This window comes from Nomascus leucogenys, chromosome 11 (genome assembly GCF_006542625.1).
Source record: "Nomascus leucogenys isolate Asia chromosome 11, Asia_NLE_v1, whole genome shotgun sequence".
In the NCBI taxonomy this organism is placed as follows: domain Eukaryota; kingdom Metazoa; phylum Chordata; class Mammalia; order Primates; family Hylobatidae; genus Nomascus; species Nomascus leucogenys.
In genome coordinates this window covers 17,977,488-17,996,451 of record NC_044391.1, presented here as the reverse complement: position 1 = coordinate 17,996,451, position 18,964 = coordinate 17,977,488, and the positions used below count along the sequence as shown (strand labels likewise).

Here is an 18,964-nt window from a genome sequence, read left to right as displayed (position 1 = left end):
AATTAGGTGTGATGGTGCATGCTTGTAGTCCTAGCTACTTGGGAGACTGAGGCAGGAAGATTGCTTGAGCCCAGGAGGTAGAGGTTATGACGAGCTAAGATTGTACCACTGCACTCCATCCTGGGTGACAGAATGAGACCCTGTCTCTTAAAAAAGAAAAAAAAATGAAAAAAGGAATTAAATGTACTGTTAGTTACAAACTTTTAAAATATTTTTAACACCTAGTATTTATATGTTGCCTTGCCATTTTAAATTTTAATTACCTATGTTAGAAAAAGATAGAAGAAGTGTGAAAAAAATTTGCTATCACTAAGTAGCCTGATGGTTTTTCTTCACATTCCTCAGGTATTCTTTTCTGTATTAATTGGGGCTTTTAGTGTTGGACAGGCATCTCCAAGCATTGAAGCATTTGCAAATGCAAGAGGAGCAGCTTATGAAATCTTCAAGATAATTGATAATGTAAGTCTGAGTTGGCCATTTATCCATCTATCTAAAAGATTGTCCAGTTAAGAGTCAATTTCTTTGTCACTTTATCCAGCTCTTCACAAAATATCACTAAAAGTAGTTATTGTAACCTAGTAATCTCTTAAAATTTGATTCTGTTTAGAAGCCAAGTATTGACAGCTATTCGAACAGTGGGCACAAACCAGATAATATTAAGGGAAATTTGGAATTCAGAAATGTTCACTTCAGTTACCCATCTCGAAAAGAAGTTAAGGTACAGTGATAAATGATTCATCAACAATTAATCTATTGAATGAAGAGTTTCTGATGTTTTCTTGTAGAGATTATAAAAAAGTGCATGTATATTTAAACCTAGTATTGAATGGTTAGTTCCTATACCCTGTGTTTGGGTATTGCCTTGAAGTTTTTTTCTCACTTGTCCTGGTAGATCTTGAAGGGCCTCAACCTGAAGGTGCAGAGTGGGCAGACGGTGGCCCTGGTTGGAAACAGTGGTTGTGGGAAGAGCACAACGGTCCAGCTGATGCAGAGGCTCTATGACCCCACAGAGGGGATGGTGAGATGACCCATGCTGAGTTAGACCCTGCAGCAATCAGCAGTCACCTTGCACATCTTTCTGATGTTGCCCTTTCCATTACAAATGTATGAAAGTCACACTTACATTTTATTCCAGGTCAGTGTTGATGGACAGGATATTAGGACCATAAACGTAAGGTTTCTCCGGGAGATCATCGGTGTGGTGAGTCAGGAACCTGTATTGTTTGCCACCACGATAGCTGAAAACATTCGCTATGGCCGTGAAAATGTCACCATGGATGAGATTGAGAAAGCTGTCAAGGAAGCCAATGCCTATGACTTTATCATGAAACTGCCTCATGTAAGTTGTCCTTGCCCTTTGCCTTTCTAGAGGTGCAAAAATAAAATGCAGGCCTACTACGTAGGAAGTTAGGAAACTACTGTAAATCGGAGGAAGAGAAATCCTAAGAAGGGAAAATAAGATTACTTAACATTTGAAAGCTCTAGCAATATCAACTGGTCGTAGACACATTTTTAAAAACTGAGGTTGGTTATTGTGCTAAATAAGATTTAAAGAACTGGACCTGTATTACTTGTGAGACTTGGGCTGTGTATGGGATTCCTTACCGATTTAAAATATGAGCTGAGATAGCTTGTCCTTATGCTAAATCATTCTGGGTTTTCTGTGGTAGAAATTTGACACCCTGGTTGGAGAGAGAGGGGCCCAGCTGAGTGGTGGGCAGAAGCAGAGGATCGCCATTGCACGTGCCCTGGTTCGCAACCCCAAGATCCTCCTGCTGGATGAGGCCACGTCAGCCTTGGACACAGAAAGTGAAGCAGTGGTTCAGGTGGCTCTGGATAAGGTCAGTGAGGCTTAGTTCAAACCAACCTGATTTATAAGCATAAGAACATTCTACTATTAATTCTTGTTAATATTGGTCTTAGAAAAGGAAATTTCTGATAGCTTCTAGGTGATTCCTTCAGCTATTAAAATAAAACCAAAAAATCTTTTTCTATTTGTTTGTTTTATTGTTCAATTGTATTCATTTCTTTGATCTTATTTTAAGTGATGATGAATACATTTTCATTTAAAGACACTTGCTCATCTTTTAAATTAAAAAATAGAAATATAGACACAAGTGAAAATTCATCTTCATTGTGATCTTCAAAACTTGATTATGTGGATAACCCTATTATTTAGGTTTTGAGAGTTTGTAATATTGCCAAGAAGAGAAAAATACAACCTGAAGGTCCATATATAATTTTCAAGGTGTTGAATGCCACTTGAAGGCTCTATGGGAAATAAGAAACCTCTTATTTCCAGGAGAGGGGCAGATAGCCTGTGATGCTGAAAATCTACCTAAGCCATGACAGGTTATTGACTGTCAGCAGAGTTTGACTGTCCTGCAATTCTGGAGCCCATGTGACTCATTCACCAAATAGCATTTGAGTGTTTGCCCTGTGCCAGGCACTGTGCATTTGATCTCCAGCACGTGATAGTAATGGGGATAATTCTGTGAGGACTGAGAATGTGGAGATGGAGACCTTAGAACCAAAGGTGTTCCAAGTTGAGGTGTCACAGTAGTAGAATTCAAAGATGAACTCATATTTGTTTCAACTCTCCCTGTCTCTAATAAAACAACACTTGAATGTTCCTTAAACATCCTGTCAATGTGCTTAGTAAATTTTTGAGAGAGAAAAAAAGCAGCTTACTAAACATTCTGTGAACCGAAATAGAGGCAGATGGGATTGTGGTTACTATTTTTCCCCTCATTTTGCTTAATCTGTGATTTCACCTCTGTGTTTTTCTTTTTCTTTATTTCCCTCCTTCCTTCCTTCTTTCCTTCCTTCCTTCCTTCTCTCCTCCCTCAATCCCTCCCTCTCTTCCTCTCCCTTCCGTTCCCTTCCCTTCTCCTCGCTTCCCCTCCCCTTCCCTTCCCTTCCCCTCCCCTCCCTTCCCTTCCCCTCCCCTCCCTCCCTCCCCTCCCCTCCCTTTTCTTTCCTTTTCTTTTCTCTTTTCTCTTCTCTTCTCTTCTCTTCTCCTCTTCTCTTCTCTTCTCTTCTCTTCCTCTTCTCTCCTCTTCTGTCTTTTCTTTTCTTTTCCTGTTTCTTCTCTCAATCTGTCACCAGACTGAAGTGCAGTGGTGCCATCACAGCCACTGCAACCTCTGCTGCCCAGGCTCAAGTGATCCGTCCACCTCAGCCTCACGAGTAGCTGGGAACATAGGTGTGTACCACCATGCCAAGCTTTCTTTCTTTCTTTTTTTTTTTTTGAGATGGAGTCTCGCTCTGTCACCCAGGCTGGAGTGCAGTGGGACAATCTTGGCTCACTGCAACCTCTGCCTCCTGCCTCAGCCTCCTGAGTAGCTGGGATTACAGGCATGCACCACCACACCTGGCTAATTTTTGTATTTTTAGTAAAGACAGGGTTTCGTCATGTGGCCCACGCTGGTCTTGAACTCCTGACCTGAGGTGATCCACCTTCCTCGGCCCCCCAAAGGGCTGGGATTACACGCGTGAGCTACCATGCCTAGCCCCCAGCTATTTTTTGATATATTTGTAGAGATGAGGTCTCACTATCTTGCCCCGACTGGTCTAGGACTCCTGGGCTCAAGCAATCCTCCTGCCTCAGCCACCCAAAGTGCTGGAATTACAGGTGTGAGCCACCGCTTATTGGTTTGCTTATCTGTGTTTCCTTATTAATCTATAGTGAAACTATGTATTAAATTATAAATAAAAACAATTTTAAAAGGTTATATTTTAAAATACTTTAGGGTGTAAAATTTGAGGGGAAATTCCCCATACCCCCTTTTTCTTAAAAAGATATAAAGAATAGATCTATTTTCTTCTGTATTTTCTAGTTTCTAAACCTAATTTTTCTCTTGTGTATTTTTTTTTTTGAAGTTTTCCACTTCTACTTACCCTAGTGATCCTGAAAATGTTGTGTGTTGGTTTTGAGAATTGTATTGCTAGTTACTGGAGAGAAATATAGAGTAACAAAAATTATGAGCATTGGGAAAGTTACAAAGGTTAGAGAAGTCTCAGACAAGGCCTGGGTATCTGGCTCTGTTCCTTTGTGAAAATAAAAGAGACTTACATGACTCTTCAACTTTTCCATAATTCTTCTACCTAGGAATAAGTATCACTTATTAAGCACTAACTATGGATAAGGCACAGTGTTGAGTACTTTATGTGCATTATTTTATTTAGTTATCACAACTACTCTAAGAAGTAAATACTATTATTATCCCCATTTTACAAATGAATTAATTGAGTCTCACACAGGCTCCTTGGATAAAATATTTTATTGGATAAAATGAATTCATAAATTTATTTCAGGTCAGTGTGACACTGAGGTCTGGACTTTGCTGCCTCACATTTATTGTCTGTCTTGTTCATCCAGGGGGTCATGCGGGATAGGATATTATGATTCCTAGGGCTGATTCCTAGCTGGTGTGTAACAGTACAGCACAATGGCCTATGTTTGTTTTGATTGGCCAACGCCTGGACTGTAGGAATTTGTTGGTTTGTACAAGCCCCTGATTATTATTATTTTTTTTTTGAGATGGAGTCTCGCTCTGTCATCCAGGCTGGAGTGCAGTGGTGTGATCTTGGCTCACTGCAAGCTCCACCTCCCAAGTAGCTGGGACTACAGGCGCCCGCCACCATGCCCAGCTAATTTTTTTGTATTTTCAGTAGAGACGGGGTTTCACCGTGTTAGCCAGGATGGTCTCGATCTCCTGACCTCATGATCCGCCCGCCTCAGCCTCCCAAAGCGCTGGGATTATAGGCGTGAGCCACCACGCCTGGCCCAAGCCCCTGATTATTATTGCAAATTTAGGTTTAATAAAATATTTGGGGGCTTACGTAATATTAATATGTGACTGTTATATTTGTGTTTGTATTTATTACAAGGAAACATCATTTTTAACTATTATCAATTGTCTATACATTTATTAAAGTCAGAGGCTATCTTATATAGATTTGATGGTTTTACAATGCCCACAGCATTGGTTCAGTAAATATATGTTGAATGGTTAAGTTTCTTCATGTAATTGTTAATGTATTCAAAAACCAAATTTCTCTCTTTTTAGGCCAGAAAAGGTCGGACCACCATTGTGATAGCTCATCGTTTGTCTACAGTTCGTAATGCTGACATCATCGCTGGTTTTGATGATGGAGTCATTGTGGAGAAAGGAAATCATGATGAACTCATGAAAGAGAAAGGCATTTACTTCAAACTTGTTACAATGCAGGTATAGTTTAACTTTAGAATTTTCCTAAGTCATCTCAGTGATAAACTGATTTTGCATTTAATGCTAAAAATAAATATTATTTGATTTGATTATCTTAAAAAGTAGGAAACAACACCTGGGGGATTCAGGATGAGACCAGTGTTTAAGATTTTTTTTCTCTCTTGAAAGAGGGGAAAATAAAGAAGGATAAACAGATAAAAAAATTAAAAGGTTTCAAGTTGAGTTATCCGTTATAGTAGTCAGTAGCCACATGTGTCTGTAGAGCATTTAAACAGTAGTGAATCTGAATTGGAATGTTTTAAGTAGAGTGTGCACATCTTGTTCTGAAGACTTAGTACAAAAAATGCAAAATATCTCAATTTTTATATTGATTACATGTTGAAATTATATCATGGGATATCAATAATATATTGGATATATTAGGTGAAATAAAATATATAATTAAAATTAATTTCACTTCTTTATTTTTACATTTGTTAACATGGCTTCTAGAAAATTTAAAATAACATGGCTCACAGTATGGCTTGCACTATATTTCTGTTGACAGCACTGATCCAGAGTAAACTTGATTGAGTCAAAATGCCCACAAAAAATGGCGTGAGAAGATAAGATACATGGAATGAATGCCAGGTTATTTCAGTATATGCAGTGGGAATTCTTCTTTGGTGGTTTTCGTTTTCAAATATCACACACACACACAGACACACACAGACACACACACACAGACACACACAGACACACACACACACACAAAACAACACAGCAGATTAGCTTTATCCTTTTCTGCAATTACTAAGCAAATTACTGTTTTCCTTGATAACTGACATTCAGTGATTAGCTTTCATTGGTTAACACAGCCTAATGAGCTTTTGCATATTTATTTATTTTAGACAGCAGGAAATGAAGTTGAATTAGAAAATGCAGCTGATGAATCCAAAAGTGAAATTGATGCCTTGGAAATGTCTTCAAATGATTCAGGATCCAGTCTAATAAGAAAAAGATCAACTCGTAGGAGTGTCCGTGGATCACAAGCCCAAGACAGAAAGCTTAGTACCAAAGAGGCTCTGGTATGAAGGGAGATGCGGAGTTTGTTTTCATCTCACCAACTGTGGTTCCCTAGTTTGGTGGGCTAGGGTTACGGTAGGAGTGGGAACAAGAAAGGTTATCCAGAATCTTCCTGTCCTATCCCCCAGAATGTCAACATTTTAGAATCAGGTTAGAATTTAAGAGTGTTAATTTACACAGCAGAATTTTTAGAATTAAAATTTATAGTGTAAAGAAACTATAGCGGGTCTTCAAATATCAAAATTTCTATTCTGTTTACTCCTGCTTATAAATACTCTTGTCAGGTTCTGAGTACCAAATAAAAGTTAAGTGTTTGTGGAAACATCATTTATTTTTTAAAAAATAAAGGAGTATTGTAGCAAAATTTTTCAGCATTTTTTGAAGCTAAATAATAATCACTATGACATTTTTTAAAGCAAAATTGTCATCACTTATTCATTGATAAGGAATAAAGATAGGATGTATTCCTTTACAAATTTTTGTGTGTATGCAAGAATTGTACATTATAAAAGTTTTTAACTAGCCTGTTGTAATAATTTGTGTTTTCTAGGATGAAAGTATACCTCCAGTTTCCTTTTGGAGGATTATGAAGCTAAATTTAACTGAATGGCCTTATTTTGTTGTTGGTGTATTTTGTGCCATTATAAATGGAGGTCTGCAACCAGCATTTGCAGTAATATTTTCAAAGATTATAGGGGTAAGTGTGATGCCCATTTGTGTGATTTACTTGTGAATGAATGAATAAACTGCTTGTGTTTGAACTGGGATACAAAAGCAACAATATCCATGTATCTCCATATGAAACTAATTGGCTTGAAGACGTAAGAATAGAAGTCTGGTTTGTGATAGCAAAGCTAACTTTGTAAACCTTCCTTTGTCATCACAGTTGGTTTCTAACCTGGGCAACTAAAGACCAGCTTCCTGAAATAGTCAATGAAAGTGATGAGATGACTTTCTCATACCTGCCAACATTTGGCTCTGAACAAAGCTTGTGAACTCTCATTTCACCAATGTGCAAAGAGAGTTCCTCAAATGTTTGTCAGGCTGGCTTGAGAATGCACTCTTCTCTAACATACATACTTTCCAGGACATGAGTAAGCCTAGCATGCTACTTTTGTAAGAAGTAATTTTCATCCCACTTGCTAAGATTAAAACAAATAGGAACAGCTTCCTAAAGATCGAGGTTGACATATATTAGTTACACCTCATCTTAATGGTGGTATTTTCAACAATAAAGTTACAATCTGAAAAGAATACTCTCTGTTTAGTGACATATGTCCAAACATCAAGCTGAGGCCACCCTTGCCGTAACTGCTGAAGACATTGTGGAGAAAGAGATTGATCACCACAAGAAGTATAAGCTAAACACTGACTTTTGATTCTACAAAATATATATGACTATTCAGGTCTACTCATGCCTGGTTAGCTTATTTCAGTTTAATATATTCATTCATGAATTCATGTTTAATGACATTCATGCCTAATATTAAATATGTTTATTCAAGAATTATTATTATTTTTTGAGTCTCACTCACTCTCGCCCAGGCTAGAGTGCAGTGGTGAGAACTCGGCTCACTGCAGCCTCTGCCTCCTGGGTTCAAGCGATTCTCCTGGCTCAGCCTCCTGTGTAGCTGGGATTATAGGGCTGCACCACCACGCCTGGCTAATTTTTGTATTTTTAGTAGAGATAGGGCTTCACCATGTTGGCCAGGCTGGTCTCGAACTCCTAACCTCAAGTGATCCACCTGCCTTGGCCTCCCAAAGTGCCGGATTACTGGCATGAGCTGCCATGCCTGGCCTCTAGAATTATTTTTTGTGTCTGCTCTGTGCCAGATATTTTTCTAGTTGTTGAAAAAAATTCTGAGAATGTGATCAAATGTCTGATTCTGTAGAGTATATGGTCCAGGGCAGGAGTCAGCAAACTTTTTCTATTAACAGTAAGGTGGTAAATATTTTAGGCTTTGCATGCCACATGATTGCTGTTGCAGATACTCAACTCTGACCTAGTAGTACACAAGGGCAATGTGGAAATGAATGAACACGACTGTGTTGCATTAAAACTTTATATAAACATTTGGCCAGTGGCCCATAGTTTGCTGATCATTGCACTAACATGTGTCTTGCAGGTTTTGGGGGTTGGCGGGGGTAGACTGTGGTGTCATCAGAGAAAAAAAAAAGGAAATGGTTAAGTTAGGAATGGGTTTGGTTGTAACAAAACCTCAACTAATGATTTTATACTTTTCTCATTCTTCGTATAACAATAAGTCTGGAGGTAAGTGACCCAGGCTGGGATATTAGCTCTTAGATATTGAGTAGGCAACCAGATATCTGCCTCATTGAAGATAGTGGGCTCTGCATCGGATTGCTTGGATTTATATCCTTGAGTCATCCCTTGCTGGCTGTGTTAACTTGAGCAAATTAATTACCTTCGCTGTACTTCAGTTTCTATCTGTGTAAAACCCTGATGATAATAAATCATACTTCTGGAGATGGTTGCCAGGATTAGAGGAATAGTATATACGAATTTGCTTAGAATAATGCCTGGCATAGAGTAAGAATTTGGTGATTGTTATGATTTTTATTGGACTGACTAGTCAAAAAAAATTATTTAATCTCTTCAAAAATCCTTTTTGTTGTTGTTGTTTGTTTGTTTTTTTTATGAAGGATAAAGTTGTCTGTCCTGGACTAGGAATGTGACTATCTTACATGACTGATTTTGGCCCACTGTCAAGGGAGATACGTGTTTTCTTTCCCGAGGAATGGTTATTCTCTGTGTTCCTTGAGTCCAAAACATCCTCTTAGCCCTTATAACTATCTCCGGAAAAAAATTTCATGTATGGTGCTAGGTCAGGTAGCTGTAGTTTCCAACTGGCTCTCTTAACTGGCCATCCTACCAAGAGGGCAGGCTCAAGGAAATTCCTTTCTTTTTGAAAGGCCTGGGCTGAGTGAATGACCACCACTCTGTGGCTCACCAAAAAACCACATCAGGTTTTCCCCAGACACCTTGGGACAGTTTGAAATGTCCAAAGAGTAAAGCAATGACCTGCCATAAATGTAGTTCCCCACCAAGGGAAGAGGAGAGTATTTGTTCTGATTTCAACTTTACACAGTTGAGGTGGCACCCATAACTCCAAGAGGGAATCTGAACAGAAAAAATATTGGATCAATTTATGAATGATAGACCTATCCTTGGCCTCCACAGAAGGCAGAATGCAGACATCTTCAAGGCTGGCAATAGGAAAGCCAACCCCGATTTCCAGTGTACAAAGGCTCTCCTGACCCCTGAATACTGGGCCAGATGGGAAATGGGTCAGGTCCAGGATGGGTTCTTCACTGATTGAACTAAAAATCCTTTAAATGTTTTCTCACAGGTTTTTACAAGAAATGATGATCCTGAAACAAAACGACAGAATAGTAACTTGTTTTCACTATTGTTTCTAGTCCTTGGAATTATTTCTTTTATTACATTTTTCCTTCAGGTAAATGGTTCCATTTTCACTATATTCATTTTGAGAAATGCATCATTATTCAACTGGGGGGGATTTATAAACATCAGTGTAATTGGCCTTTTAGTAGAACTTCTCTATTAACATGGCTACTAACAGCCAAGTTTTTCTGACATAGTGAAAAAAGATGTTTGCCTCCTCTGGCTCCCTTGCTTACCTTCTCCTCTGCACCCTTACCTCCCACAATGAAACCAGAGGGAACAGAGTGTTTGGCCTAATATGATGATTGGAGGTGAAAGGCAGGGACTTAAAAATGGGGTGTGGGGGAGCCCTGGATATAAGTATTGCCAGTAAATGTAATACTCAAAGAAATGTCTTCCCATGTTCTAAAAGCAACAAAAAACAAACAAAACCCCATAAGTGGGTCACGTGGGTTTAAAAAGAGTTTGAAGAGTTTATCATTCAACTTTTATTCAAGGAGAAAGAATCATTTCAGTGATGGAAGAATGTCAATCCTCCAACAAAAAATGTAGGAAACATTTGTAAAGAGTCAGATTTTTACAGCTTGCAAATCATTTGGCTGAAATGAAATGGCAAGGAATTAAGTACTCTAAAAGTTTAGTATGAGGGCCAGGTGTGGTGGCTTATGCCTATAATCCCAGCACTTTGGGAGGCCGAGGTGAGTGGATCACCTGAGATCAGGAGTTTGAGACCAGACTGGCCAACGTGGCGGAACTCTGTCTCTGCTAAAAATACAAAAATTAACAGGGTGTGGTGGTGCACACCTGTAGTCTCAGCTACTCAGGAGGCTGAAGCAGGAAATGTCTCAGGAACCCAAGAGGCCAGGAGGAGGAGGTTGCTGTGAGCCGTGATCATGCCACTGCACTCCAGCCTGGGCAACAGAGTGAGTCCCTGTCTCTAAATAAATAAATAAATACTGTTTGGTATGGCAAGACAGTATTGGTTTTGGTTCAAGTGCTCCTTGTACCTGTTTCTGATTTTGTGTCCTTGGGCACATAAGTAAACTGTCTAAGCCTCTGTTTCCTTAGCTGTAAACTAGGGATACTGGTACCTGCCTCTTGATGATTAAAAGGATCATGTGACCAAGTGCTCAGGCCTGCATGAGGCAGTAGTAGGTAATCACTTATTAATTGAACGATTAGCCACCTGTAATTTTTAAAGATAAAACTGTGAATAGATCTCTTTATTTAACATGTAAGCATGTATTACATTTTTAAAAAATAGAATATTGTTCTGGACATTATAAAAGGTGCAAAAGAAAAAACAGACTGAATTCTTTCTTTACTAAGTACTTACAGTCTCACTGGTTAATTTGACCTTACTAGAATAAATGTGACACTAACTACTTACAGGATTGCCATACCAACTATTCATACCACAGGTGTTTGGAGGAGGTAAAGATTGCTCAATGTAAATTTAGTTAAGAAAGTTGGAGTGAGGTAGGCTTTGAGCTGGTCCCTTAAATGTTGACAATTTGAATTGGTGAAGCAAAAGAAGTTAGAGGACTACCTTCATAACATCATGGTGCTTTGGGGGACTGGAACCTAGCTTGCCTAGAAAACAGGTGAGAACAAAGTCTATGAGTTATAGGACCTTAGAAGTCTAGAGATAGCAAAACGCCTAAAGATGTTAGACCACCCAACTCCTCATCTTAGTACCATGGGGAGGGAGTCCAGTGGGTAATTAAAAGCTCAGGCTCTGGATTCCCATTCTGGTTAGGATTCTCATGGATCTGGATTAAGATTCCAACTCTGTGACCTTATAACTGTGGCCTATGGATCTTATCAGGCTCTCTAAACCTCAGTTTCTTCTGTAAAGTGGGCTTTTCTGTCTACACCACCCGTACAGCCTTGTGCCATGGCACACAGTCACAGAAACATAGCAAGCCCTTGAAATCAGTCTTTCTGACTTTGTCTAATCTCCTGCCTTAGCAAAGACATCAATTCTCCCTCCTTTTATTTAACTGGTGGCTGGGTCCCTGACAAGGCATGTTCCTGCCCACAGGGTTTCACATTTGGCAAAGCTGGAGAGATCCTCACCAAGCGGCTCCGATACATGGTTTTCCGATCCATGCTCAGACAGGTATGTCTATCGAGGGCTGTGCCCTGGGATGTGTAGAACTCCCCATGTGTGCCCCTTGGATTCAGACAGTAGGAGCTCTGTCGTGTTTCCCAGGCCTAGCTCCTATATTCGTTGTCCCTCAGTCTCACGCCAGAGATGCGGCTGAACCGCCCCCCAGGCACAGGCAAGGCTCTACTGTCTGTCTGGTCTGGGTGGGCACAAGGAACTGGACCAGTTTGAGACAGAGCCTCCAGAGTGGATTCACCTCCAGCCTGTGTCTCAGCAGTGGTGGGCAGTGCAGGCAGAAGGCATCTTTGATACTCCTCATCCCTTTCCTCTCTTTCCTTCTTTCTCCTGGCAAACCTAGGGCACGAGTGTTTCTTTCCACCAAGAGATGCCCTCTGTACTCCTTTCCTCAAATCAGAACTCATCCATGTGGCCTATTCCTCACTGCCCATTTTCTTTTCTGAGGCTAGTCTGAAATACTAGTTCAAGCTGCAGTGTTACTGGCTGATAATGGGTTTAATGGAATGCTTCTCACATTTTGCAGCTTCAAAACCCTAACCATTGACACATGTGAATGTTTTCCTGGGGAAATGGGGAAGGAAATTAGAGGAATGTAACTCAGAGCAGCCCGGTTCAAAGGGGAAATTTCCTTTAACAATCATGAAAATTTTGTATGTGACCTAATAACTTTCCATTTTAAAAATCACTAATCAGTTGCCATTGAGTAAAATGATGCTTTAGAAGTCTGCCCCAGATGTGCCAGGGGTACTCAAACCCTGGCTAAGAGGCATCAGTTTGGTGTGTTAGGCTTTCTAGAGGGCATTCACATTCACACCAGCTGTCTCTGGTTCCTCAATTCTTCCCCATTCCTCCCATCACCATTTAAAAAGAAAATGTATTTATGGGAATTGCTAGCTAGTCACTGACAGAGCCAGGACTGAATCTGAGTGAGAGAACACAGTTTGATGGGAAACCCTGTCCTTGGACTCTCAGGTCAAACTGTATTTATAACTCAGATTCCACTTAGGTCTACACTGACCTTGCTCCCGGGCCAAATTTCCCATTACCCAACCAGCCTCCAGGCCAACTGCTACGTCCATTATACTTTGGCAGCTGAGCTGATGGTTTGTGGAATGCCTCCTCCATAAATTGTTAAGTAGGGCAAGCATTTATTAAGTGCCTTCTGCTTACAAGGTCTAGTACTTAGTATTGTAAGGCATTCAAACCTGAATGGTCCCTGTGTTCAAGGAAGTTACATTCCTGTGCGGAGACACTTTTAACCACTTAAGAATATGGAAAAGCAAGTTGACACATACTATAATAAATTATAGCACTATTTTTTTCTTAAATATTTTTGAGAAAAATGATAGATACTTCTTTAATGTAAATAACCAGTTTAGATAACTTCTTAGGGACCACAGTTATTTGTAAAACACATAAATTCATACTTCAAATCACAATCATGTTAGTATCTGTGTATTTAAAAATATAAATGGTTTTACAAAGAAAATCTTATTTTATGGTGAATGTTATATTTTAATCTTGATTACTTTTGTTGATTTGTTTTTGACTCAAATCATTTATACTGCCCTGAACTACATTTATCCAACTGCTTATTCAACCTCTCTATTGGATGTCTAATAAGAGTTTCACAGTTTAACATTTCCAAAATTGAGCTTTTGACTCTTCCCCTCCCCACCAGCCTTATTCCTTACCCACTCTTCCCGCATATCAGTAAGCGACAGCTCCGTTCTGCCAGTTGTTTGGGCTAAAAACCTTGAAGCCATCTTTGACTCTTCTCTTTCTGTTAACATTGCAAAAGCTTCCTAACTGATCTCCCTGCCTCCATTTTTATCCCAATCCTGTAGGTTCACCTTAAAACAGCCACAGTCATTTTTCTAAAATAGAAATCAAATCATATCCCACTGCCCAAACCTGCTGAAGGCTGCCTGTAGCTCACAGGGTAAGGTCTGGAATCTTGACAGTTGCCTATAAGACCATACACTATGTGGCCCCCACTCTCTCTCAAATCTCATCTCCCATAACCGCCTTTTTCCAACACACCATCTACTCCATACACAGTGGCTCACTGCCCAAGGGTAGGGGAGGGGAGGATCAGAGGAGCCAAATCAGAACACAAATCTGTCCAGAGGAAGGGGGCGGCTTTTACAAATTCACACAAAAGTTCTTTTTAGGCTGCTGGCAGCCTTTAAGGCTTTCTTGCTGGTGTATGAACAGATCAGGTATGCCTTTGCCTCAGGGTCTTTGCACATGCTGTTTCTGCTTTCCCTGAGGTATTCTCATCCTTTCCTTCATTCAGGCCTCTGTTCAGATGTCCCCTTAGACAGGCCTTCTGTTTCCCCTCCCCAGTCTAAAATAGCACCTCCCCTCACTTTTCTATTCTTCTTACCCTGCTCAATTTTTCTTTTATTTGTACCTTCCATCTCCAGAATCTAAGCTTCATGAAAGCAGCTACTTTGTCTTTTTTGTTCGTACAGGTCCAACACTTAGAAATCATGCGTAGGACAAAGGAGGCACTCAGAAATTTTTTTGACAAATGAAATGATCTATTTATGTGTTTTTATATTGTTTCTTTCTTGTGTATTGAATGTCACATCCTGAGTACTAAATGCAGGGGATATAAGTATAAACAAAACTGACCCTGTTGCTGCCCTCTTGGAGCTGAGAGTCTCATAAACAGAGCTTTAAGGTAATAAAATCATTTTCTGTGCCACAGGATGTGAGCTGGTTTGATGACCCTAAAAACACCACTGGAGCATTGACTACCAGGCTCGCCAATGATGCTGCTCAAGTCAAAGGGGTACGTGCCTCCTTTCTGCTGGTGTTTGTCTTAATTGGCCATTTTGGACCCCAGCATGAAACTAATTTTTCTCCTTACAGGTGTTAGTTATCATCATTAAGAAAATGTTGAATAAATATCTAACCTACGAATGTATCACATGCTTTTTGCAGCAACATGTTAACTATTTAAACATTATATACTGTAGAGCATATAGATAACTTATAAACCTTTTGCTATTGCTGTTATTCACACTATTAACAAGATGCATGTAGAATAGTTATTTAGAAAAGGGAGTATAAAGTGCTCAATCAACATAAAACAGTAATTGCTACTGAAGAAAGGATGTATTTAATTGCTGTAAGAAAGTTTAGGGTCACTGTGGTTACAGAAGGGAGGGAAGACAATCCTCTCAAATATAGGTTGAAAGAAATGAAAAGCACATTAAAAAATTAAGGCAAGGATAGAATAACTTTAGTCTTTATCTTTAATAACTTTAAACTTTAATAATTTTATTTATTTTATTTTATTTTTTTTTTTTTTGAGATGGAGTCTTGCTCTGTTGCCCAGGCTGGAGTGCAGTGGCGCAATCTCGGCTCACTGCAAGCTCCACCTCCCGGGTTCATGCCATTCTCCTGCCTCAGCCTCTCCGAGTAGCTAGGACTACAGGCGCCCGCCACCACGCCCGGCTAATTTTTTGTATTTTTAGTAGAGATGGGGTTTCACCGTGGTCTCGATCTCCTGACTTCGTGATCCGCACGCCTCGGCCTCCCAAAGTGCTGGGATTACAAGCATGAGCCACCGTGCCCGGCCTTAATAATTTTAATGACTTAAATTTTGCTACTGTATGAATCTCTTGATATAACTAGATACTATTGAACCAGCAGGTTTTGATTTTTGGCTGAAGTGACAATTTCTTCTACAACTGTTTATGGCAAAAGTCCACAAAATGATGTAGAATTTGAAAAAATTCATGTGATCTCTGGTGTGTCTTTTCCCCTCTTGAACCTTATCCATCTCTATCTTTAAATCTTTCTGTAAGATAGTAGTATGCTAACATTTCTTCTATCTAATATATGGGGCTTCTTTAAGAATAAATTAAGCTATAAATGAGGAAACACATAGAGTTATAACATTGAAATAGAAACCTTAGGAGTCCCTCTTTTTCTTTTTCTTTTTTTTTTTTTATATATATATGTCTTTTTGTTTAATGTCCATTTCTCTTACCAGAATATAAACTCTCTGATAGTCAGAACTAATCTTTTTCTGAAGGGCAACGTGGGTGGAATCACCAGTAAATGATTCAGTATTGCTAAGCTTAACCTCAACTAGAAGCCTCTAATGTCTTTTTTCTCTCTCATGTACCCTGTGACATTCTTTTTTTTTTTTCTTTTTTTAGTTTTTAGTTTTTTTTTTTTTTTTTAATTATACTTTAGGTTTTAGGGTACATGTGCACAATGTGCAGGTTTGTTACATATGTATCCATGTGCCACGTTGATTTCCTGCACCCATTAACTCGTCATTTAGCATTAGGTATATCTCCTAATGCTGTCCTTCCCCCCTCCCCCAACCCCACAACAGTCCCCGGAGTGTGATGTTCCCCTTCCTGTGTCCATGAGTTCTCATTGTTCAATTCCCACCTATGAGTGAGAACATGCGGTCTTTGGTTTTTTGTCCTTGAGATAGTTTACTGAGAATGATGTTTTCCAGTCCCTCTTTTTCTATTGTTTGGAATAGTTTCAGAAGGAATGGTACCAGCTCCTCTTTGTAATTGTTGTTTTAATACAAACTTCTTTGCTTAAAGCAAACAAAACAATAAAAATCAAGGTTTAAATCAAGTTGTATAGAATGTAATTACAGGTGCACGCCTGTAATCCCAGCTACTCGGGAGGCTGAGGCACGAGAATTACTTGAACTCAGGAGGTGGAGGTTGCGAGCTGAGATTGCACCACTGCACTCCAGCCTGGGTGACAGAGCAAGACTATGTCTCAAAAAAAAAAAAAAAAAAAAAAGAAAAGAAAGAAGACAGAGTGGCTGGAATAAACTGAGTGAAAAGAAGAGTCATAAGTGTGTTAAGGTCAGCATTATATCCAGAAGTAGATGGAAAACCACTGTAGAGTTTTGAACACAGAAGTGACATGATCTGAAATTTTGAAAGGATCACTATAGAAACTGTGTGAATAGGCCGAAGGGGGCAAGCATAGAAGGAGTCTGTTGCAGTAATCCAGGAGGAGATGATAGTGTTTTAGACTAATGTGGTTATACAAAAGGCTATAAGATATAATTAATTCTGGATATATTTTAGATGTACAGCCAACAGAATGTGTTGGTTGGATTAGATGATGGGTATGAGAGAAAGGGAATTTAAAGATGACTCCAAATTCTTTTACCTGCACAATGGAAAAAAATGGAGTTGATTTTTTTTTTTTTAAAGAGACAGGGTCTCTCTTTGTAGCCCAGGCCAGACTGCAGTGGCATGATTATAGCTCACTATAACCTAGAACTCAAGGGCTCAAGCAATCCTCCCTTTTCAGCCTCCCTGGTAGCTAGGACCACAGGTGTGCACCACCATGTCCAGCTAATTTTTAAATTTTTTGTAGAGACAGGGTCTCCCTATGCTGCCCAGTCTGGTCTTGAACTCCTGGGCTCAAGTGATCCTCCCTGCCTCAGCCTCCCAAAGTGTTGAGATTACAGGTGTGAGCCGCCGTGCCCAGCTGGAGTTGATCTTAATGAAATTCAGAAGCCTGTTGGAGAAGCAGGCTTGGGGGAGAATGGAGAGTTCTGTATGAGACATGGTAAGTTTGTGATGTCTGTATTAGACATCCATGTGTAGATGTCAAGAAGGCTGAAATTTGCACTGCTAACTTTAGTAAACCTTTTATATAATTGGTTTACTAAATAAGTTTTACTATGCTTCTCCATTCATTTTGGTCCTCACAACTCTATAGACTCCTACTCTGTAGGAGGAATATACGTGGGACAGTGAGCATTAGTCTTTGGAATAAAGGAACAGTAACAAGTGCAATGTGACATTGCACAATATGACACAGACCCTGTGGTATGGGCTCATGTGCTTTGATGGACAAATATCCCGCATCACATTTGACGTGGAAGACACAATCCTGGAGGCAACTCAGTCTTTTGCAGCAGAACCCAGAGCAGATGTATTCAGGGCATTCTGTATTGCAGTTTTTCTTCCTGCCTCTCAAATTCCTTTGGTGTTATGACCTGCCTTAGGCCACAGTGAGTTCCTATATTTGTAAAATGGGTGGTCACTTTTTCCCTCCATAGTGCTGTTTGTGAGGCCCTTTGCCATATTCACTGTCTCTAATTGCCTGCTGGGGTCAACCTTCTGCTTTTCACTTGTCTCCTCAAAGACACCTCGAACTTGGCCCTGCCAAGATGGCTGCACTCACCTTATGTGAGCCACTCAAGCAAAACTGTTTTCCAGAACTTAAAACAGTGGCTAAAAAGGAAAGACCAGGGAAGAGGAAATGAGCAGGTTGGCAAACATTGTCAACCTAGGAAAGCTCAATGTAGCTGTTATCACAGATTGGCTGAGAGAGGACTGTTGGATCTACTTTACACCACTAGCTGACCTGTTTTTGGCTGACAGGTTTTGGTTCCTCCCCTCAACCCTAGTCTTTACAATGAAAATTTTCTGGCTACTAATTTGTGCTCTTCCATTCATCTTAGTCCTCATATTTCTATAGACTCCTACTCTGTAGGAATAGATGTAGGACAGTGAGTGTTAATCTTTCGAATAAAGGAATAGTAATCAGTGTAATGCCTGAAGTGCTAAATCAAATGAAGCCGAGGGGTTAAATCTCCTTGCAGTTTAAGGTCTTAGACTTCTTAGTTACTCTTTTTGGTATATTAAAGAATTTGCCATCTTTGATCCATCTTATTTATTTCTGTGGCCCTTCACTACTATCCAATGCTGCACATTTATATGTCTGAAAGGTTAAATAGCCAGGTAATTCCTCTGCCATGAACTGACGCCTAGAAGTGATTCTAGGTGATATTCTAAGAGCTTCTCTCACAAGCACATAAGTCAGTGGCTGCAGTGGGAAATGAGCTCTGAGTAGAACTTGTAGATACTGAGAACAGGAGCAACTTATATCATCCCTGTGCCACAGCCATTCTCCAGCTTGCATCCTTTGACCTTCAAACTAAAGATGTGAAAAGCAGAGAGCTGGCTTTGAAAACCATTCCAGTCTGATTTATCCCAAATTTGGCAAATTATCCCTTTAATATAAGCTCAATGATTGCATCAACTAAATATGTAGGTGTTCTATTATTTATGATACCTCTTTCAGCCCTGGTGCAGC

General features: G+C 39.7%; 1 protein-coding gene across 2 annotated transcripts in view; it reads left to right on the top strand.

Moving 5' to 3' along the window:
• ABCB1 (ATP binding cassette subfamily B member 1) overlaps positions 1–18,964 on the top strand; it is a 99,317-nt gene that overhangs the window by 50,128 nt on the left and 30,225 nt on the right. For both annotated transcript variants that reach the window (XM_030822035.1, XM_030822034.1), the window contains 11 exons: positions 346–459; positions 608–718; positions 893–1,018; positions 1,136–1,339; positions 1,671–1,841; positions 5,073–5,234; positions 6,125–6,301; positions 6,850–6,996; positions 9,671–9,778; positions 11,771–11,848; positions 14,571–14,654. In XM_030822035.1, the coding sequence (XP_030677895.1) occupies positions 346–459; positions 608–718; positions 893–1,018; positions 1,136–1,339; positions 1,671–1,841; positions 5,073–5,234; positions 6,125–6,301; positions 6,850–6,996; positions 9,671–9,778; positions 11,771–11,848; positions 14,571–14,654 (1,482 nt within the window). The remainder of the gene's footprint in view (positions 1–345; positions 460–607; positions 719–892; positions 1,019–1,135; positions 1,340–1,670; positions 1,842–5,072; positions 5,235–6,124; positions 6,302–6,849; positions 6,997–9,670; positions 9,779–11,770; positions 11,849–14,570; positions 14,655–18,964) is intronic.